Below are 23,278 nucleotides of genomic sequence, written 5' to 3' on the forward strand. Positions count from 1 at the left end.
TTGAAGACAACTTTTGGGGAAGAAAGAAATGGCATCACACGTGATTATACAATTAGGGATTGGTGAACATTAGAGACGTGTGAGGTGTATTGTAAGAGGAGAGATAAAGATAATTTGAACTTTTTGGTCATGTCTTAGGCTAGGCCTAAAAAAACAGTCTATGGATCAAACGGAGAAACGTTGTTCTTTATAGGCTACTGTCAGCTTTGGGGCATGGGAGACATGTCACATCAAAACTATAGAGTTTAGAGATGGGGAAACACTTCCAGAGACCATGATCCATTTAGGATCTATTCCTACAGGACAAACTGATGTGAATGTTTGGATAGGAAGAAGTGGGTTTACTATTCAGTTAACCTACTTCATGGTACAAGGTTCAGGCTATGTGTTTGGATTGTAGACTAGGCCTTTCCAAGTAGTCTAATTACATGTTTATTTCAGGAAATTTGCTTTGTAAGCCTATAATAAAGCTTAGGCCTAAGCCTAACCCCCCCCCCCCCCCCCCAAAAAAAACAAAAAAACATTAGCTAAAATGTCCACGTATGTGTTGTTTTGGACAAAATCCTCAGGTGAGAAAAGTTTTAAGCAAAGTCACACTGAGGGAAAAACAACATGTGAACTACTTAAAATAAATGACAGCTGCATACATTTGCTCAGCCCCCTCTCCATCTCCTCCTCTGTTCTGTTCTTCCAGTACCATTTCCTCTTTTAATTATCCCCAAGCAAAAAGATGGAGCACATCAGACGCATCGGTAAATCCCGGCTCTGGCACGAGCTCATAGCAGTTCCTGCGTCCGCGTCTGGCAATTCCGATAGAGAGCGCGCGCTGGCAGTGACAGAGAGAGAGGCCGCCTGGAGATTTTTTAACGGAAGAATGGGGAGGATGATCTCTCAGCAAAACAGGTCTTCGCTCTCTTTCCGACGTGGGCGGCTTTGGCTAGCACTGTCTGATCACGCTGCGTTTTCAACACCAGATTAGCGAATTCTGAAGAGAAGACTCCATCAAATTCACACAGACCCCTTGTTTACACCTCAGCAGAGTCAGCACGGTAGCGTTTTTTTAAATTACTGCTTAGAAAGGGCCACATTGGAGGCCTACTTAAGTGGTCCTATCTCTGCCTGCAATATTTTGTGGATAGGCTATTGTGATGATTTTTGACAGGGAGTTAAATACATCATGATTCGTAATTTGAAGCCAAATTCATTTTTTTTGTGTGCAATTCAATGTTTCTTTGTTTTTACTAATCTGTTTTGCAGGATGTTATAGGCTCACTTTAATTAGCTATCAACTATGTGGTATGGCTCTTTCTTTCCCAAGCCTGTAAGATACAAAAAAATTAAAAGTTAACCAGCATTAGGCTGATGTCTGTCAACATTTTGATTTCTCAGAACTGCAGGGTGCAAATCAATCTCCAAGGCCCCTTTCTGACTGTCAGTGGGCTAATAGTGCTGTCATCTCCTATGTGATTAAACATATTGCACTATATGTATGGGCCTCCCGAGTGGCGCAGCGGTCTACAGACTGTATCACAACCGGCTGTGATTGGGAGTCCCATAGGGCGGCGCACAATTGGCCCAGCATTGTTCGGGTTAGGGGAGGGTTTGGCCGAGGTAGGTCGTCATTGTAAATAAGAATTTGTTCTTAACTGACTTGCCTAGTTAAATAAAGGTTCAATAATAAATATATATGTGATCATTGGATAAGATAGAGATTCAGATCAACCCTTACCCCCCTTTCCTCAATGGAAAACCTTGAAATCTTATATTATTGGCTATGTTGTAACAATGTGCAAATAGTTGAACTACAAAAGGGAAAATAAATAAACAGATAAAGATTGTATATGCAATGGTGTTTGTGCTTTACTGGTTGCCCTTTTCTTGTGGCAACAGGTAACACATATTGCTGCTGTGATGGCACACTGTGGTATTTCAAATAAAATGAAATAACATTTTATTGATAACATACACGTGTTTAGCAGATGTTATTGTGGGTGTAGCGAAATGCTTGTGTTTCTAGCTCCAACAGTACAGTAATATCTAACAAGAATATCAAAACATTTCACAACAATACACAAAATACACCCAAATCTAAGTAAATTAATGGAATTAATATTTGGATGAGCAGCATAGACTAAGATACAGTAGAATAGTTTAGAATACAGTATATACTGTACATATGACATGAGTAATGCAAAATATGTAAACATTATTAAAGTGACTAGTGTTCCATTATTAAAGTGGCCAGTGATTTCAAGTCTATGTATATAGGGCAGCAGTCTCTAATGTGCTAGTGATGGCTATTTAACAGTCTGATGGCCTTGAGATAGAAGCTGTTTTTCAGTCTCTCAGTCCCAGCTTTGATGCACTGACCTCGCCTTCGGGATGACAGCAGGGTGAACAGGCATTGGTTCGGGTGGTTGTTGTCCTTGATGATCTTTTTGGCCTGCCAGTGACATTGGGTGCATGTTGGTGTCCTGGAGTGTAGGTAGTTTACCCCCGGTGATGCGTTGGGCAGACCGTACCACCTTCTGGAGAGCCCTGCGGTTGCGGACGGTGCAGTTGCAGTACATGGTGGTCACACAGCCCGGCAGGATGCTCTCAATTGTGCATCGGTAAAAGTTTGTGAGGGTTTTAGGAGCCAAACCACATTTCTTCAGCCTCCTGAGGATGAAGAGGTGCTGTCACACCTTCTTCACCGCACTGTCTGTGTGGGTGAACCATTTCAGTTTGTCAGTGTTGTGTACGCCGAGGAACTTGAAGCTTTCCACCTTCTCCACTGCGGTCCTGTCAATGTGGATAGGGGGGTGGTACCTCTGCTGTTTCCTGAAGTCCACAATCAGCTCCTTTGTTTTGTTGACGTTGAGTGATAGTTTATTTTCCTGGCACCACGCTTCCAGGGCCCTCACCTACTCCCTGTAGGATGTCTTTAACCTAATAGATATGGGAATTTATCAACATTTGATTTGTTTTTTAATTCTTTGTGTTACTGTGTAATCGGAGGGAAACGTGTGTCTAATATGGTCAAATATTTGTCAGGAGGTTAGGAAGTGCAGCTCATTTTTGCACCTCATTTTGCGGGCATTGGGCACATAATCTGTTTCTCTCGAGAGACAAGTCTGCCTACGGCGGCCTCTCTCAATAACAAGGCTATGCTCATGGGTCTGTAAATAGTCAAAGCTTTCCTTCATTTTGGGTCAGTCACAGTGGTCAGGTATTTTGACACTGTGTCTCTGTGTTTAGGGCCAAATAGCATTCCAGTTTGTACCGTTTTTATTAATTATTTCACGTGTGAGGTAATTCGCTTTTTGCTTTCTCATGATTTGGTTGGGTCTAATTGTGTTGCTGTCCTGGGGCTCTGTGGGTTCTGTTTGTGAACAGAGTCCTAGAACCATCTTGCTGAGAGGACCCTTCTCTAGGTATATCTCTCTATAGGTTATGGCTTTATGGAAGGTTTGGTAATCGCTGGTTGTAGAATTTAACGGCTCTTTTCTGGATAGCGGGTGTCCTCCCAATTTTGCTCTGCGTGTTTGCACTTAGTGGTACTATCATTTGTTTTTGAACAGGACAATGACCAAACACACCTCCAGGCTGTGTAAGGGCTATTTGACCAAGAAGGAGAGTGATCGAGTGCTGCATCAGATGACCTGGCCTCAACAATCACCCGACCTCAACCCAATTGAGAAGGTTTGGGCTGAATCGGACCGCAGAGTGAAGGAAAAGCTGCCAACAAGTGCTCAGAATATAAAGACTGTTGGAAAAGCATTCCTCATGAAGCTGGTTGAGAGAATGCCAAGAGTGTGCAAAGCTGTCATCTAGGCAAAGTGTGGCTACTTTGAAGAATCTAAAATCTAAAATACATTTTGATTTGTTTAACTTTTTTGGTTACTACATGATTCCATAGGTGTTATTTCATACTTTTGATGTCTTTACTATTGTTCTACAATGTAGAAATTAGTAGAAATAAATAATAACCCTTGAATGAGTAGGCATGTCCAAACTTTTGACTGGTACTGTATATATACAGTGGGGCAAAAAAGTATTTAGTCAGCCACCAATTGTGCAAGTTCTCCCACTTAAAAAGATGAGAGAGGCCTGTAATTTTCATCATAGGTACACTTCAACTATGACAGACAAAATGAGAAAAAAAATCCAGAAAATCACATTGTAGGATTTTAAATGAATTTATTTGCAAATTATGGTGGAAAATAAGTATTTGGTCACCTACAAACAAGCAAGATTTCTGGCTCTCACAGACCTGTAACTTCTTCTTTAAGAGGCTCCTCTGTCCTCCACTTGTTACCTGTATTAATGGCACCTGTTTGAACTTGTATAAAAGACACCTGTCCACAACTTCAAACAGTCACACTCCAAACTCCACTATGGCCAAGACCGAAGGGGCTGTCAAAGGACACCAGAAACAAAATTGTAGACCTGCACCAGGCTGGGAAGACTGAATCTGCAATAGGTAAGCAGCTTGGTTTGAAGAAATCAACTGTGGGAGCAATTATTAGGAAATGGAAGACATACAAGACCACTGATAATCTCCCTCGATCTGGGGCTCCACGCAAGATCTCACCCCGTGGGGTCAAAATGATCACAAGAACGGTGAGCAAAAATCCCAGAACCACACGGGGGGATCTAGTGAATGACCTGCAGAGAGCTGGGACCAAAGTAACAAAGCCTACCATCAGTAACACACTACGCCGCCAGGGACTCAAATCCTGCAGTGCCAGATGTGTCCCTCTGCTTAAGCCAGTACACGTCCAGGCCCGTCTGAAGTTTGCTAGAGAGCATTTGGATGATCCAGAAGAAGATTGGGAGAATGTCATATGGTCAGATGAAACCAAAATATAACTTTTTGGTAAAAACTCAACTTGTCGTGTTTGGAGGACAAAGAATGATGAGTTGCATCCAAAGAACACCATACCTACTGTGAAGCATGGGGCTGGAAACATCATGCTTTGGGGCTGTTTTTCTGCAAAGGGACCAGGACGACTGATCCGTGTAAAGGAAAGAATGAATGGGGCCATGTATCGTGAGATTTTGAGTGAAAACCTCCTTCCATCAGCAAGGGCATTGAAGATGAAACGTGGCTGGGTCTTTCAGCATGACAATGATCCCAAACACACCGCCTGGGCAACGAAGGAGTGGCTTCGTAAGAAGCATTTCAAGGTCCTGGAGTGGCCTAGCCAGTCTCCAGATCTCAACCCCATAGAAAATCTTTGGAGGGAGTTGAAAGTCCGTGTTGCCCAGCAACAGCCCCAAAACATCACTGCTCTAGAGGAGATCTGCATGGAGGAATGGGCCAAAATACCAGCAACAGTGTGTGAAAACCTTGTGAAGACTTAGGGTATATAACAAAGTATTGAGATAAACTTTTGTTATTGACCAAATACTTATTTTCCACCATAATTTGCAAATAAATTAATTAAAAATGCTACAATGTGATTTTTCTGGATTTTCTTTTCTCATTTTGTCTGTCATAGTTGAAGTGTACCTATGATGAAAATTACAGGCCTCTCTCATCTTTTTAAGTGGGAGAACTTGCACAATTGGTGGCTGACTAAATACTTTTTTGCCCCACTGTATATATACATATATATATATATTTTATTTTTTTACTCCATATACAAACTTATACATCTCATCTGCCCAGACCGGCATGCTCACTCCCCCATCCCTAGTGCCTGCATTATTGTTAGCCACTTGGTCGCCCATGCTGTTTCAATATTTCTATAATAAATCATTCAAGTTTTCCATTGTGATAATGATGTCAGATTGATTGATTTCCACGTTTCTATTATACGTTTTTTTCAGGATGAGTGATGAGAAGAGAATCATCCTATCTCACTACACCCCCATATGCCATGCTTTGAATGCAGACAGATGGATTAAAAGTAAGTTTACATTGTAATACTTCTGACAGCCAACTCTCTAGCTCCGTCCACAAATTCCGGACTTCATAGCATTGTCAGAAAGCATGGATTATTGAGTCTTTATTAGTCAGTTTCCAAGGATAGGATTCTCCTCTCTACCTCAACCAGGCGAACCGCGTTGAGGGCTATCTTGTTGTTGATGGCAGGCAGGCAGGGCATTTTCCAGGGTTGTCACTTTTCCCCCTATCTCACTGAGCTGAGAGTTAATGCCATCTAGTTTGTCGTGGAGTTCTGTATGGTGGGATCTCAGCTCGGGAAAAAATGTATTTGACGTGGTTCGCCTCGGGAAATGGTGAGTCCTCCTGCTCTTGGCTAAAGGCGCCGTCATTTTCTACGGCTATTGCTCGGGCCCGGGTAAAAATGTCACGTAATGTCGCCTTTCGTAGCTGCCATTACTTTTTTGAATAAAGCTAGTGGGTTTTAACTTCTAAGTGGAGGTAAGATTAAGATTTGGAAATGACTTGTGTGGAACTCTCAATTTATGCATCCCGTTCAAGGGTCACGTAATCACCCCCCTTATTTCTAACCAGATGCAAAATGCTCCTGTTTTGATTCATTTAATAGAGTAAGTTAGGTCTGCTCTATATCAAGTTAACATACCCCCGAGTCTCTTCCTTGATTTCACATCTGCTAGTTTGGTGGATGCAGCTCTCTGTAACCTAGAGGACAACCAGTGGGTCCATTTCTTCTTTTCCATGTTTCTTGTAGGATGACAATGTCTGTATTTCTGATTTCTTTGGTGAAGTCTAGGCTCCTGCTCTTTAGGCCAAAGGCAGATGACCTCAGACCTTGTATATTCCAGCATAGTAAAAGCTTTGCGTTCCATAGTGTCCAGTGTTGCTATTTCTGTGGTTTAGGTTCGGACGATTAGGTTTGAACAGAGCATGCTGAGCATCTGATACATGCCTCTATCGGCAGGACAGAACACGGGGCGGGGGCCTATGCATATTTGTAAACAATAGCTGGTGCACGATATCTAAGGGAGTGTCAAGGTTTTGCTCACCTGAGGTAAAGTATTTCATGATAAGCTGTAGGCCATTCTATCTACCAAGAGAGTTTATCTGTATTTTTCTTAGCTGTCTGCATACCACCATAGACCGAGGCTGGCATTAAAACTGCACTCAATGAGCTGTATACGGCCATAAGCAAACAGGAAAACGCTCATCCAGAGGTGGCACTCCTATTGACCGGGGACTTTAGTGCAGGGAAACTTAAATCAGTTTTACCTCATTTCTATCAGCATGTTCAATGTGCAACCAGAGGGGAAAAAATTAGAGACCACCTTTACTCCACACACAGAGACGCGTACATATCTCTCCCTCGCCCTCCATTTGGCAAATCTGACCATAACTCTGTCCTCCTGATTCCTGCTTACAATAAAAAATTAAAGCAGGAAGCACCAGTGACTCGGTCTATAAAGAAGTGGTCAGATGAAGCAGATGCTAAACTACAGGACTGTTTTGCTAGCACAGACTGGAATATTTTCCGTGATTCTTCCGATGGCATTGAGGAGTACACCACATCAGTCATTGGCTTTATCAATAAGTGCATTGAGGCCGTCGTCACCACAGTGACTGTACACACATACCCCAACCAGAAGCAATGGATTACAGGCAACATTCGCACTGAACTGAAGGGTAGAGCTGCCACTTTCAAGGAGCGGGACTCTAACCCGGAAGCTTATAAGAAATCCCGCTATGCCCTCCGAAGAACCATCAAACAGGCAAAGTGTCAATACAGGACTAAGATCGAATCGTACTACACCGGCTCTGACGCTCGTCGGATGTGGCAGGGCTTGCAAACTATTAAAGACTACAAAGGGAAGCACAGCTGAGAGCTGCCCACTGACACGAGCCTACCAGACGAGCTAAATATCTTATATGCTCGCTTTGAAGCAAGTAACACTGAAACATGCATGAGAGCACCAGCTGTTCCGGACGACTGTATGATCACGCTCTTCGCAGCCAATGTGAGTAAGACCTTTCAACAGGTCAACTTTCACAAGGCCGCTGGGCCAGACGAATTACCAGGACATGTCCTCCGAGCATGCACTGATCATCTGGCAAGTGTCTTCACTGACATTTTCAACCTCTCCCTGTCTGAGTCTGTAATACCAACATGTTTCAAGCAGACCACCATAGTCCCTGTGGCCAAGAACACTAAGGTAACCTGCCTGAATGACTACCGACTCTTAGCACTCACGTCTGTAGCCACGAAATGCTTTGAAAGGCTGGTCATGGCTCACATCAACACTATTATCCCAGAAACCTTAGACCCACTTCAATTTGCATACCGCCCCAACAGATCCACAGATGATGCAATCTCTATTGCACTCCACACTGCCCTTTCCCATCTGGACAAAAGGAACACCTATGTGAGAATGCTATTCATTCATAGCCACTACAACTCAGTGTTCAACACCATAGTGCCCTCAAAGCTCATCACTAAGCTAAGGACCCTGGGAATAAACACCTCCCTCTGCAACTGGATCCTGGACTTCCTGATGGGCTGCCCCCAGGTGGTAAGGGTAGGTAATAGAGGTCGACCGATTATGATTTTTCAACGCCGATACCGATTATTGGAGGACCCCCCCCAAAAAACGATACCGATTAATCGGACGATTTTTTAAATTTTTTTTGTAATAATGACAATTCCAACAATACTGAATGAACACTTATTTTAACTTAATATAATACATCAATAAAATCAATTTAGCCTCAAATAAATAATGAAACATGTTCAATTTGGTTTAAATAATGTAAAAACAAAGTGTTGGGGAAGAAAGTAAAAGTGTAATATGTGCCATGTAAGAAAGCTAACGTTTAAGTTCCTTGCTCAGAACATGAGAACATATGAAAGCTGGTGGTTCCTGAGTCTTCAATATTCCCAGGTAAGATGTTTTAGGTTGTAGTTATTATAGGAAATATAGGACTATTTCTCTCTATACGATTTGTATTTCATATACCTTTGACTATTGGATGTTCTTATAGGCACTTTAGCATTGCCAGTGTAACAGTATAGCTTCCGTCCCTCTCCTCGCTCCTACCTGGGCTCGAACCAGGAACACATCGACAACAGCCACCCTCGAAGCAGCGTTACCCATTGCAGAGTAAAGGGAACAACTACTCCAAGTCTTAGATCGAGTGACGTTTGAAACGCTATTAGTGCGCACCCCGCTAACTAGCTAGCCATTTCACATCGGTTACACCAGCCTAATCTCGGGAGTTGATAGGCTTGAAGTCATAAACAGCGCAATGCTTGAAGCACAGCGACGAGCTGCTGGCAAAACGCACAAAAGTGCTGTTTGAATGAATGCTTATGAGCCTACCATCGCTCAGTCAGACTGCTCTATCAAATCATAGACTTAATTATAACATAATAACACAGAAATACGAGCCTTAGGTCATTAATATGGTCGAATCCGGAAACTATCATCTCGAAAACAAAATGTTTATTCTTTCAGTGAAATACGGAACCGTTCCGTATTTTATCTATCATCCATAAGTCTAAATATTCCTGTTACACAATTGTGACACAATTTCACCTGGTTAATATTGCCTGCTAACCTGGATTTCTTCTAGCTAAATATTTAAAAATATATACTTCTGTGTACTGATTTTTTATTTTTTTATTTAATTTTACCCCCTTTTCACCCCAATTTCGTGGTATCCAATTGTTAGTAATTACTATCTTGTCTCATCGCTACAACTCCCGTACGGGCTCGGGAGAGACGAAGGTGGAAAGCCATACGTCCTCCGAAACACAACCCAACCAAGCCACACTGCTTCTTAACACAGCGCGCCTCCAACCCGGAAGCCAGCCGCACCAATGTGTCGGAGGAAACACCGTGCACCTGGCTACCTTGGTTAGCACGCACTGCGCCCGGCCCGCCACAGGAGTCGCTGGTGCGCGATGAGACAAGGATATCCCTACCGGCCAAACCCTCCCTAACCCGGACGACGCTAGGCCAATTGTGAATCGCCCCACGGACCTCCCGGTCGCGGTCGGCTGCGACAAAGCCTGGGCAAGAACCCAGAGTCCCTGGTGGCACAGTTAGCGCTGCGATGCAGTGCCCTAGACCACTGCGCCACCCGGGAGGCCCCTGTGTATTGATTTTAAGAAAGGCATTGATGTTTATGGTTAGGTGCAGTCGTGCAACGATTGTGCTTTTTTCCGCAAATGCGCTTTTGTTAAATCATCCCACGTTTGGCGAAGTTGGCTGTCTTTGTTAGGAAGAAATAGTCTTCACACAGTTCGCAACGAGCCAGGTGGCCCAATCTGTTGCACCCTGACTCTATTGCAAGAGAAGTGACACAATTTTCCTAGTTCAAAGAAATTCATGTTAGCAGGCAATATTAACTAAATATGCAGGTTTAAAAAATATATACTTGTGTATTGATTTTAAGAAAGGCATTGATGTTTATGGTTAGGTACACATTGGAGCAACGGCAGTCCTGTTTCGCGAATGCGCACCGCATCGATTATATGCAACGGAAGACACGCTAGATAAACTAGTAATATCATCAACCATGTGTAGTTAACTAGTGATTATGATTGATTGATTGTTTTTTATAAGATAAGTTTAATGCTAGCTAGCAACTTACCTTGGCTTCTTATTGCATTCGCGTAACAGAATAACTTTTTTAATAACTTTTTGATTTAAAATTAGGCATAATCTGTGTCTGGAAAACCAGCCCTTACCATATTAGAACATTATGACTGTCAACACAATCAGTGTCCACTGAAGCTTACACTCTGATGATCATTCTGGACAATCCAAACCTATGAAGGATGGTTGACTGTGTCATTTCAGATCTCTCAACTGTCCCCAGCTCCTCGTGGAGTGCAATGTAAAGCAGGTGGTTAGAGCGTTGGATTAGTTAACTGTAAGGTTGCAAGATTGAATCCCCGAGCTGACAAGGTAAAAATCTGTCGTTGTGCCCCTGAACAAGGCCCACCGTTCCTAGGCCGTCATTAAAAATAAGAATGACTTGCCTAGTTAAATAAAGGTGTAAAAAAATGAAAATATATATATTTTTTAAATCGGCCAAAACGGTGTCCAAAAATACCGATTTCCGATTGTTATGAAAACTTGAAATCGGCCCTAATTAAATCGGCCATTCCGATTAATCGGTCGACCTCTAGTAGGTAACAACACATTCGCCACGCTGATCCTCAACACTGAGGGGCCCCAGTGTTGAGGATCAGCGTCTTCCTGTTCAGTCTCTTCCTGTACTCCCTGTTCACTCTGCTACCGCACGCCACCGGTACTGGAGCACCAAGTCTAGGTCCAGGAGGCTTCTAAACAGCTTCTACCCCCAAGCCATAAGACTCCTGAACAGCTAATCAAATGGCTACTCAGACTATTTGCATTGCCGCCACACTGCTGCTGCTACTCTCTGTTATTATCTATGCATAGCCACTTTAATAACTCTACCTACATGTACATTAATTGCCTCGACACCGGGGCCCCCGCACATTGACTCTGTACCGGTACCCCCTTTATATAGCCCCGCTATTGTTATTTAATGCTGCTCTTTAATTATTTATTATTCTTATCTCTTACTTTTTTTAGGTATTTTCTTAAAACTGCATTGTTGGTTAAGGGCTTGTAAGTAAACATTTCACTGTAAGGTCTACACCTGTTGTAGTCGGCGCATGTGCCAAATAACATTTGATTTGATGCCTCTTAAATCAAATCATATTTTATTGGTGCACCGAGTATGAGCACTGAATACGAGCCCATTCCCAACAATGCAGAATCAAATATTTGCTAACTAAAAAGGAAATAGTAACACAATAAAAACATTAACGAGGGGGATGGGGGCTATATAGGGTGTGGCCAGGGTTTGTTTGTTGGGGTGTCGACTGTTTAGGCACTAGAGTTTATCCACTTTGTGTTTGGGAAAGATTTTCAATTCATCAATGTATTTCCCATTAGAGTCTAAGCACAATCTCTGTCTTTTGTGTGTCTTCATTGGGTGTTGGGGGGTTGTCAGGGGGGCGTGTCTGATGTGTCCTGTGGTGTTGAGGCTGTGGTCTGGGTCTGTTCTACTGGCTTGCTCTCTGTCACACCTCAGCTTTCACACCTCAGCTCTCTCTCTCTCTCTCGACTTGCTTTGATGATGGGTATGATAATAAATATTCAGACCTATTAGGTTTCAGGAAAGTACTGGATGATGACAGTGGTGGTAATGATGAAGATGCAGTCCAAAAGCTTTATCAAACAAACGAAAATGATTGTAACGAGAATGATGAAGAGTCACTTTAAGACAGTCCTATTATACACCCAAGACCTCAATTTGGACACATTTTCTACTCCAAAAACGTTTAAAAAACGCAAAGAAGCCAAACCATCTGATAAATCAGATACAATTACACTGCACAATGTGATAAAAGGATATCAATGAGCTACTTAAGTTGTGGAAAAAGAGAGCTGCTTGAAACATTAAATCTATTGAAGCCTATGGGAATTTCAAGGCAATGATTGATAAAAAAATGAAAGCTTATCAACATGAGTCACATTTGGTTAGAGAAACTACCAGAGTAGCAGGTTTTTGCCCGGGAACAGAATGGGTATTGTGTTTCAGAAAGCATTGTCTTTCTGCAGAGTTGAAGCAGAAAGAAGCATACCATTTTAGAGAGAGGACATGGGCTCTTTATCCTCATGAAAGGTTAAAGGATGAGACTGACCTTTCTAGCATCAGCTGGGCTTTGGGAACAGAACACACAAGGGCAACTCTTTCTGGCTTTTTCCCTTCCCGCTCTGGGGTATGTTTTACAAGCCAAAGACAGAAGTCCAAAGCACTATTGCTTTTCACATAGACTCAGACACACAACTATGCCCTCCTTTTGACGCACGCACGCACGCACGCACGCACGCACGCACGCACGCACGCACGCACGCACGCACGCACGCACGCACGCACGCACGCACGCACGCACGCACGCACGCACGCACGCACGCACGCACGCACGCACGCACGCACGCACGCACGCACGCACGCACGCACGCACGCACGCACGCACGCACGCACGCACGCACGCACGCACGCACGCACGCACGCACGCACGCACGCACGCACGCACGCACGCACGCACGCACGCACGCACGCACGCACGCACGCACGCACGCACGCACGCACGCACGCACGCACGCACGCACGCACGCACGCACGCACGCACGCACGCACGCACGCACGCACGCACGCACGCACGCACGCACGCACGCACACACACACACACACACACACACACACACACACACACACACACACACACACACACACACACACACACAGAATACTGTTATCTGTACATGGCATCAGAGTAGGTCTGCAGGCTATGGAAGCAAAAAGCGAACATATCACTCTAGATTACATCAACACAAGAGCTTGATTCAATCAATATCATCAGAATCACTTACACACACACAGGTCTATGAACAGAACACAACCAAGACTTCGTGACCTGCGATCAGGGAGAGGGAAAACATGAACCCACACTGAAATAAACTCTGATAAACCATTTGCATTTTCATAACGTTCTATTATCAACGTTCAATAATCTTTTTCATATCAACCCCAAATATTTGTAGAAGATATGGCTTTGTTTTGTTTACTAGAGAGTGCATGAACCGTCTCACCTCCTGTAAACGTTAAAAGTTCTGTTGTTCACACTACATACCTAAAGGCCTTTGTGTGATGTTTCAATGGGTGCATCACTAGGCAATGGCTGAACAAGGGTCTGTGTACAGAAAACATAGAATGAGGCAGCCATATGGGGTGGATGTTATATATTGTATAGGTAAACTAGCACTTGCGGGGAAAAGATTAGCCTATGGTTTGAGAGACAATGGGAATGGTCAGTGATGTTTAAAAAGGCAGCATCTAGACACTACGACGCAACAGAGCACTCTTGTCAGTAGAAGAGTATAAAAGGCCCTATGACCCTGTTGAAGGCTACGGTGCCACCATCAAGCCCTCCGACCATGGGAAAGGTATGAGCTAACACACATTTCGGTTACTTGTTTGATGACTGTTGATAAAATTATGTAGAGCACCAAATGCTATTAAGACCTATAGTTAAGCGATTTGGCAAGTAAGCTACGCATACAGTTTATGAAGCTGTCAAAGATTTCAGTTGTGGAACTAATACCAGTACATGAAAGGACTTGATGCGAGGGACTTTTTAAAAACTTTTTCCCCCAAAATTGTATTACTTGGATTATATATTTAAAAAATCCCATCTATACTCCATAGGATAAACCAGGAACCCAAAGAAAAGGTCAATTAACCTTAAGGATCGGGAAAAAGGGAACAGGTAACCTCTTTTGATAATGAGGGTAGTTAAGAAGGATCGGACCCTTTTTTTCAATTTTCGCCTAAAATGACATACCCAAATCTAACTGCCTGTAGCTCAGGACCAGAAGCAAGGATATGCATATTATTGATACCATTTGAAAGGAAACACTTTTACGTTTGTGGAAATATGAAATTAATGTAGGAGAATAACACATTAGATCTAGTAAAAGATAATACAAACAGAAAAACATGCGTTTTCAGAAAAATAATTGTTCTGTCATCTTTGAAATGCAAGAGAAAGGCCATAATATCCCTTACATGCTGACTACACAGCTCGCGTTGCAAAATAAATTTAGAAATATATATTATTCAATTATTGCACCCACACTGCTTGTGCACGCCAACGAGCGTCTGCGTTGCCAAGGGCTAAAATAGAAGTCAGTTCTATTTCTGACGCAGATCGCGCTGCAAGGCCTGCCTCTCCCATCTCCTCATTGGTTTATAGAAGCAGGTACCCACGTGCCATCTCCTCATTGGTTATACCCGCGTGGGTGACTGAAAGACGAACGAGGTCGGTGACGGTAAATGCACCTAATTTATGCAAGTTGCCAATCGCAATATAAAGTCAAGAGAAGAAAAAGCCTAGGAGGAGAGATAGAAACGATTCGGTTGACCGTTTTATGTGTGGATTAGTTGTCGGAGTAGAGTGCATTTCAGGTAAAATAACAACTCAATGTTTATATCCCAGGACAAATTAGCTATCAACAGCAAGTTAGCTAAATAGGACAAATTAGCTAGCAAGTGCAAGCTAGCTAGCTAAATTGCCATAAAGGTTTAATGCTTTTCGACCTGTCCCCAAATTAATGTAATTGGTTCAGTTTGTTTTGATATTTTAACTTGCGTGTCGTGATCGCCTTTGGTGTGGGGGGACAAAATAAACGTGTGCACGATGGCGCACGCGTGCAGCCGGTTTGGGTTCCGTGTTAGGGGTTTAGGTGCAATTTCGACTTTGGCCACTAGATGGCAGCAGTGTGTTTGCAACGTTTCAGACTGGTCCAGTGAAGCATTGCAGTACTGCACAATATGTTCTATCAAGTCTGCCCAAATGTGCTGAATTGGTCAATTGATACATTTTCAAGTATAGAGAACATACAAAAATGATATGGTAATACAAAGTTTAAGGTTACACACTCCCAGGAATGTCATACATGATTGATAATTAGCTTCCCTACAGAAAAAAACACTAACCTTCACATATCTAAATGGCCGGGCGAGGTGGGTGTGGGGCCAGAGACAGCAGGGGTTCAAACTGTAGAGCCCAGTTCCTATATTTGGATATAAAAATTGATTTTATTAAACAAAACTATGCTACCTTTTATCTCTGGGACCCTCAGGATGACAAATCAGAGCAAGATTATTGAATGTAAGTACATTATTTACCGTCAAAGGTGAATGTATCAAACCAGTTGCCGTGATAAAATGTTTTGGTTGTTGTGCACTCTCCTCAAACGATAGCATGGCAATTTTGTCACTGTAATAGCTACTGTAAATTGGACAGTGCAGTTAGATTAACAAGAATGTAAGCTTTCTGCCCATATAAGACATGTCTATATCCTGGAAAGTTTGCTGTTACTTACAACGTCAATCTTGTCACATTAGTGCACGTTAGAAACAACCGTCCCGGTATAGGGAAACCGATCCCGTAGATCCTTAGATGCACTCCAGGAGCACAACAAATTCATAACATATTGCACAAATTGGATTTGTAACATATCACAGGAATTGTAAAATTCGTATGATATCATACGAAGCATTCGTAACATATTACACAAAATGAATGACATAGTACACAATTGTATGATGTAGTACACAAAAATACAGGGACCCTACCTTTTTTGGCTCAAGAGCACCACTTTCAAAACTACTGGCTGAAATTATACAAAAGTTTGAGAGTGCATCTTTAAAATATTAATGTAGAAAAAAATGCTCTCAAATCTCTGATTTGGGGCACTAACCTATGGAGACCATACTAGTACTAGTATAGTAATGTTGGTTTCTAATTTAAACTGAACTGTTGTGCCTTGCATTAACTTTCTCAACAGTTCAAATAAAGTTGTCTGCGTCACTTACATAGTTTACAGCATATATAAAAGGTGCAGTGAAATGTGTCCCCTATTGGCCGATCAGCACCACATCCATGAGTACTGCTTTCAGTCAAGCCATTCGCCTTTTACTATCATCATCCTTGACTCAGTCTAAATAACTCTATATATAAACAATTTTATACATTTCTGTTCTTCATAGATTATCTTTTACGAAGGCCACAACTTCCAGGGCCGCCACTATGAGTGCAACAACGATTGTGCCGACACCTTCAGGCACTTCAACTCCTGTAACTCTATCAGGGTGACCGGCGGTCACTGGGTGGCCTACGAGAAGCCCAACTTCAATGGCTACCAGTACATCCTGAACCAGGGCGAGTACCCAGACTACCACCACTGGATGGGCTTCAACAACTGCATCCGTTCCTGCCAGATGTTCCCCCCCGTAAGTCAATCAAACTGCCACACATCAAACAGTGCTTTAGAAATCAGCATCAATCACCAGCCTCTTGATGTCATTGATAGATAAGGAGAGGAGTCAAAGTCTCCGTGGCGAAGTCCACACGGAGATCCAGTCATTTTTTAAAGGAATTGGCTACACCCCAAAGACTTTTATTCATTTTCCTTCTATTCATCATCGCTCAGTGTTTTAGGCAGTTAGAAAAAATATATTATTCTGCTGTTTTGAACAGTTTGACTGAAAATCTGTTTCTAAGGGAAGCAAGTCTCTGGTATTATTCGATGTGTAGAAATGTATGTATGTTTACCTCTGAATAGTTCACCCAGTGTACAAAACTCTACTGTGACCCACTGTGATCATTTTACCCCAAAATCCCTTCTTGTCCTCTCTGTACCCTCCGTTCTGTCTCTTCCGCCAACAGTACAGAGGAGCCTACAGGATGAGGATCTACAACAGGCCCGAGATGTCTGGTCACATGATGGAGTTCATGGACGACTGCCCCAACGTGTACGAGCGTTTCCGCCACCGTGACATCTTCTCCTCCAATGTCATGGAAGGCCACTGGGTGTTCTATGAGCACCCCAACTACAGGGGTCGTCAGTACTTCCTCCGCCCCGGGGAGTACAGGGCCTGCAGCGATTGGGGCTGCCACAACCCCATGGTGGGCTCCTTCAGGAGAATGAGGAGTGGCCTGTAAGTTTCTCACCTCTGGACTGTAACAAAGTGATTAAACGTGCTGGTTTTTAAACATGGCTTCTCTGTGTGATTTCCTTTCTATCTCAAATCATTGGAAAAAACTATAGCACAGTTACCTTGTGTGTTAATAATTAAGTTTCAGCAATTGGCAAGTGTTGGATAAACTGTATGGTTATTAGACAGGGAAATGAGATGCCCTAAAAGTTGGCTGCACCCTCATTAAAGGTTTTCTGCACAAATCAGTTGTGAACAAGCATGTCATAAGCACAACCAAATCAACATACAAAATATACTGTTAAGTATATTATTGATTAACTAACCGATTGACTGAATTAACCAGAAATCAGAAACTCATTGCAACACGTTAAAATCTATTCAAAAGCTGTTTAGGAGGCCATTTTCTCCCTCTGGCTGTCTGTCTATACATTGCTAGCCTCAATGCCAATAAAGGCAGATGTGGCAACTCTTATTGTGGGACTTCAGGAAAGTGCAGTTATAGTATTTTCCATAGACAGAGAGAGAGCGCTTTTGACAGAGACAAAGAGCTGCTGCTGTGGGCCAGTCCTATAGTTTTCTGTAGTCTGTAGAGCACATTGTGCTGACGCGACAAAGCTTTGTGCCACATTTTCAAAGCCCTGATCGCTGCAGGGTCTATAAAGAGGTCCAGTAACGCTCACTACCCAGTCCGGTCCGAACTAAACAGTCACAATGGGAAAGGTAAGCATGAACACACTATGCGTTTCACAGGGAAATACAGGAATGAGGCTCATTTAACTATTTTCTATGATAAACACGTCATCAGAATACATGTTTCATATTTAGATTTGCCGGATACTATTATAAATAACTAATTAGCTTGCAATTAATGTAGAAATTAATGGCCATTAATGATAATGGATGGGGATTTTAGGAGATGTTGAATAGAATGTGTCAAAGGCTCAAAGCTCATGTGCAAGTATGAGTGGACTGGACAGAGGGCCTCAAAGGCAGCAATGTCAAATGGCACCCTATCCCCCACATAATGCATTTTTAGCCAGGACAAAAGACCTAAGAAAATCATTATCTATTATAATTATTATTATTAATAATAATCAACTATATGGGCAAAATAGTGTTTGTTTGCTGCTGTTGGTTACTCAGTTGAATCATAACGTTACTGGGGTGAGAGTTGGCACACCTGATTTCTGTTTCTGCTAATTGGACACTGCGGCCTAGCTCTCGAAAACCCTTCTTCTTCGTCAGTAGGGTTTTCAGCGGTTACATTCGCCCACCGTTGGCACCATGTCAACTTCAATTCCGACGTTGTTTAGCGTTTAGAAACGTCAATAATCATCGCTTTCAAACCTTTTCGAAATATATATGCCCCTTATCTTTCATATCTGCGAGAAATTATTTTCCAATAATAAAGATACACTCACTGTAGCAGTTTAGCACAGATCCACAAACTGTGTGTGCCTCCAGTTGACAAACTACAATTCCTCCCAAGTTACACTTACGTGAAATATACTTTTTTTCGATACTGAAGTGACTTTTTCATAACAGGTTAGGAGACTGAGGTTAAGGTTAGGAAAATGACTTTGTATCAAAGTGGCGCGAAAAGAGCGTGTCCCTTACGCTTACACACAGGTGTTCGGAGCACGCTAGATAGCTAATTAGCACAGGTGGCTGGCCACCTATGTCTTCCGTCTCTCTTCCTTAAACAAGTTATGTAACCAGGCGATATGGCCGTGTGGGATCACTAACCCTAATGGCCCTTTAAAGGTGTGTAGTAATTAAATATTTTTTGTATCATTATTTCTCGCTGATATGATATATTCCTTATGTTTCCAAAACCGTATCACAAGTGACGCGTTTAAACGTTCAGAATGAGCGTCGGGGAATTTAACAAAACTCCCCCAACCAGAAGATACTATATTCAATAGGCGCTTAAGCAGTTAGCATCTATGAATGTGTTAACTGTGGCCCGACAATACATTTTGCAACACATTATGTAGATTATTCTTGGTATGTTAACATTTTGTAAATTAACAGATTAATTTAATTCACATTTAGACCTATGTGGACTTCAATAAATGCTAGGCGCCTACTTGTGTAAGTAGCGTATCTTTTTACATTTTACGAAGTTTTTCACTTGTTCAGTCTTACAGTTAAACTTAAAGGAAAACTGTGTTTGTTTCATTAGTCCATTGTTGACATAGTCCCAAAATGTATTGCTTATCAGCAATAACATTTTCCAGATATATAACGAAACCAGAAGATGGAAGTCATTTGCTCCTCTTGTCGAGTTGTTTTGCTTGCTTTCTGTTGACGTTTTAAAAATATTTTACTAAATTGCTGGCATACTTTCGAGCCTTTCAAAACAATGAACATCAAATGGGTCACATGGTGATGAGCAGCATCACCTGTGACAGGTGAAGTGCGTGCAACAATGAAGTATCACCTGTGGGCAGGGCTCAAGGATGTGTGGTTTTTGGGATATGAAAATGAGAAGTGGAGTCACATGCACTAAAAATATATATTATGATGATAAGCTTTATTTCAATTATACATCATAAATTGTGTATATTGGAATGCAGTTAATGATAAAAATCATTTTGAATGAAAATGGAATTCTGTTTTTATTCTGTGATATGTTGTAAAACATTTCCTCAATATGTGTTATCATGCGTGTATCATTTTGATTTTACGTTTCCATCTCTCTCTTCTAGATAATCTTCTACGAGGACAAGAACTTCCAGGGCCGGCACTATGAGTGCAGCAGCGACTGTGCTGAGATGCACAACCACTTCAGCCGCTGTAACTCCATAAAGGTGGAAAGTGGCTGTTGGGTGGCCTACGAGAAGCCCAACTACACTGGCTACCAATACATGCTGAACAAGGGCGAGTACCCCGACTACCAGCGATGGGCGGGCTTCAACGACTGCATCCGCTCCTGCCGTATGGTGCCCCCTGTGAGTGTATTACATCAGGTGTCCTCAGTCCCACAGTTTTCAGTCCCTTGAGTTGAGGGCCGCAGTGTCTACAGATTTTTTCTATCTTAGCATTTACTGTCATTGCTTGGGTCGAGAATCTTACTGACATTTGGCTGAGGCTATGACAAATATATTCACAAATGCCACCCTATTTTGAACACCTTGTTTTAAAACACATGGTGCATTTCTTCTTCACAAACTTCATGGTTGAAGTTATGTTTCATTCTCATAATGGAACATTTACATTACCATCTATATACTGTTTGTCAGGTCAACAGTATCATTTACTATATCCATTCTCCATTTCGTCTTTCCCAGTATCATGGAAACTACAGGATGAAGATCTACGAGCGCTCTGACTTCGGGGGTCAGAACATGGAGGTGATGGAGGACTGCCCCGACCTTCACGAGCGCTTCCACAGCCGAGACATCTCCTCCGCCAACGTCATGGAGGGTTACTGGATCCTCCACGAGCACCCCCACTACAGGGGTCGTCAGTACTTCCTTCGTCCTGGCGAGTACAGGAGGCACAGCGAGTGGGGAAGCTCCAACCCCACCATCGGCTCCCTGAGACGCGTCACCGAGACCCCCTGAAGGTCAACTGAGACCCCCTCATCCTCTCTTAATGCAACCCTATTATAAATCCTGTACTGTACCCCTACCCTTTATTGCTAGCACTGTTTGACTGTTGTGTATCTACTGTGGTCTTCTGACCCTGAAATCACATTAACGTGATTGGGGTTTTTGGACCAGTTGGTGTTGGGTCTTTGCTGCTTTGCTTAAACTGGGAAAGTAGACCTCAGGGCTCAGGCGATGCTAGTATGGTAACAGTGATGGACTCTCTGGCTTTTGTTGTTACAGAGCAGAATGATGTGCTTTGCCAGCCCTCAACCTCCTGTTCTATTAGAAGCAAAATAAATGAAAACTTGATCAAAGTCAACCAAAGGGACTTTTTTGTGTGTTTTTAACCTCTACGACATCGGTGTCCCTAAACCGGGACAGTTGTTGCTCAATATGCGATAATGTGACTAGAAAACGTTGTAAACAACAGCAAACTTTCCGGGACATAGACATGTCTTATATGGGCAGAAAGCTTAAATTCTTGTTACTCTAACTGCACTGTCCAATTTACAGTAGCTATTACAGCCCAAAAGAATATCATGCTATTGTTTGAGGATAGTGCACAACAACAAAACACTTTTATCATGCAAATGGTTTGATAGATTCCCCTCTGAAGGTCCCAGAGATAAAATGTAGTGTAGTTTTGTTTGAAAAAAATCTATTTTTATATTCAAATGTAGGAACTGGGTTCTACAGTTTGACCCCACCGCTGTCTCTGGCTCCACACCCAATTTGGCACATTTGGGTAAACTCCTGGCAGATAGTGTAGCGACGTAATTATTCACTGAAACTTTGCACACACGGACAACATCTAAATTACACCTAGGATCCTATCTCAATGTATGGCCTTTCTCTTGCATTTCAAAGATGGCAGAACAAATATATAGAAAACAAGTTTTTTTGTTTGTATTATCTTTTACCAGATCTAATGTGTTATTCTCCTACATTAATTTCACATTTCCACAAACTTCAGTGTTTCCTTCAAATGGTATCAATAATATGCATATCATTGCTTCAGGTCCTGAGCTACAGGCAGTTAGTCAAGAGGTTACAGGAACACACTTGTATGCATACTTTTGTTAACGGTAATTCTTTGGAGTTTCAAACATTAGCCATCGAGTTGGATAGCCACAGAGGGAAATGCACCAAGGTCCAACTCGAACAGTTTCTGCAGACTGAAATGAGATCCCCCCCCCCATACACAAAGCAAAATGATCATGGAAACTGATATTATTCTTTGAAGCCGGTTATTAAAGAACAAAAAAAAGGCTATATGAGGATAGGCTTGTAGGAGTTTTTATGAGATCACATGGTGCCGAGCAGGCGCTTGGGGTCCATGAAAGAAGCCCGTATTAGACCCACATCACAGGGATAGCGCCAACTCAAAGAGGAAGAGTCAAAGTGTCCTGGTACTAGCCCCGAGCATCAAGCCCTCTCAGAACCAAAAAAACAAAACCACGTTTGCATCCCTGCTCATGCATTTTTCATCAGCCAGAGATACGAAACCCTTTCAGAAATAAATATCAATTATTGAAATTGTTAATTAGACACCCATAATTGGCAAAGATACACATGAATAAATAACTTTGACCGTTAATTATTGATTCAAAAAAATGTGAAGCTCAGCAGGGAACACTTTTGAGAGTCTCTTAAGATGAAGCAAAATAAGAAATATGAGTTTTGGCCTTGAGTAATGTTCAATTAAAGGACTGTCGACTTTGCTGTAAAAGTCCAGTCATTTGCCCCGCGTCCTCTGATATATGTGGACTCCAATCCCCACGCTCGTCAGTGTGTCAACAGGGTGCAACATGGGATTTGGCTCTGCCTAAACGGAGAAACGTCAGAGAAAAGATGACAGGAGATTCACAGGGTGCTTGACGTCTGTCGTAAATGGAAGTTCATGCCCGGAGGTCATGATGATGCAGTGATCTCAATCTAGTATCAGCCATGTACATTATGTACTGTATGTGTTCCAGTATGTTTACCTCTTTATGGTAATGAAATAAACACGTATAGGAACCTACTAGGCCAAAAGATACATGATCTCATCTAATAGGCCTAAAGCTGCATGATCTCTCAATTGGCCATTCTAGACCAGCAAAATATTCCTCAACAGCCACGTATCAGACTCTCTACCTCTGCAAGTCATTCTTCGCATTACAAATATCAAGCTCCTTCCAAAGAAAGC

The 23,278-nt window shown here is 42.4% G+C and overlaps 2 protein-coding genes across 2 annotated transcripts; both read left to right on the top strand.

Annotated features, from left to right (window-relative positions):
- Nucleotides 1-13,863: 13,863 nt before the first annotated feature.
- On the top strand, nucleotides 13,864-17,554 carry LOC129828490 (gamma-crystallin M2-like). Its single transcript, XM_055889524.1, has 3 exons — nucleotides 13,864-13,935; nucleotides 16,544-16,786; nucleotides 17,223-17,554. The coding sequence occupies exons 1-3, from the start codon at nucleotides 13,882-13,884 to the stop codon at nucleotides 17,496-17,498; spliced, it is 573 nt and encodes a 190-aa protein (XP_055745499.1). The 5' UTR covers nucleotides 13,864-13,881; the 3' UTR covers nucleotides 17,499-17,554.
- A 651-nt stretch (nucleotides 17,555-18,205) lies between these two features.
- LOC129828524 (gamma-crystallin S-1-like) lies at nucleotides 18,206-21,403 on the top strand. Its single transcript, XM_055889544.1, has 4 exons — nucleotides 18,206-18,214; nucleotides 19,154-19,258; nucleotides 20,206-20,448; nucleotides 20,788-21,403. The coding sequence occupies exons 1-4, from the start codon at nucleotides 18,206-18,208 to the stop codon at nucleotides 21,061-21,063; spliced, it is 633 nt and encodes a 210-aa protein (XP_055745519.1). The 3' UTR covers nucleotides 21,064-21,403.
- The last annotated feature ends 1,875 nt before the right edge of the window (nucleotides 21,404-23,278 follow it).

Source organism: Salvelinus fontinalis, chromosome 30, assembly GCF_029448725.1.
Source record: "Salvelinus fontinalis isolate EN_2023a chromosome 30, ASM2944872v1, whole genome shotgun sequence".
Taxonomy (NCBI): domain Eukaryota; kingdom Metazoa; phylum Chordata; class Actinopteri; order Salmoniformes; family Salmonidae; genus Salvelinus; species Salvelinus fontinalis.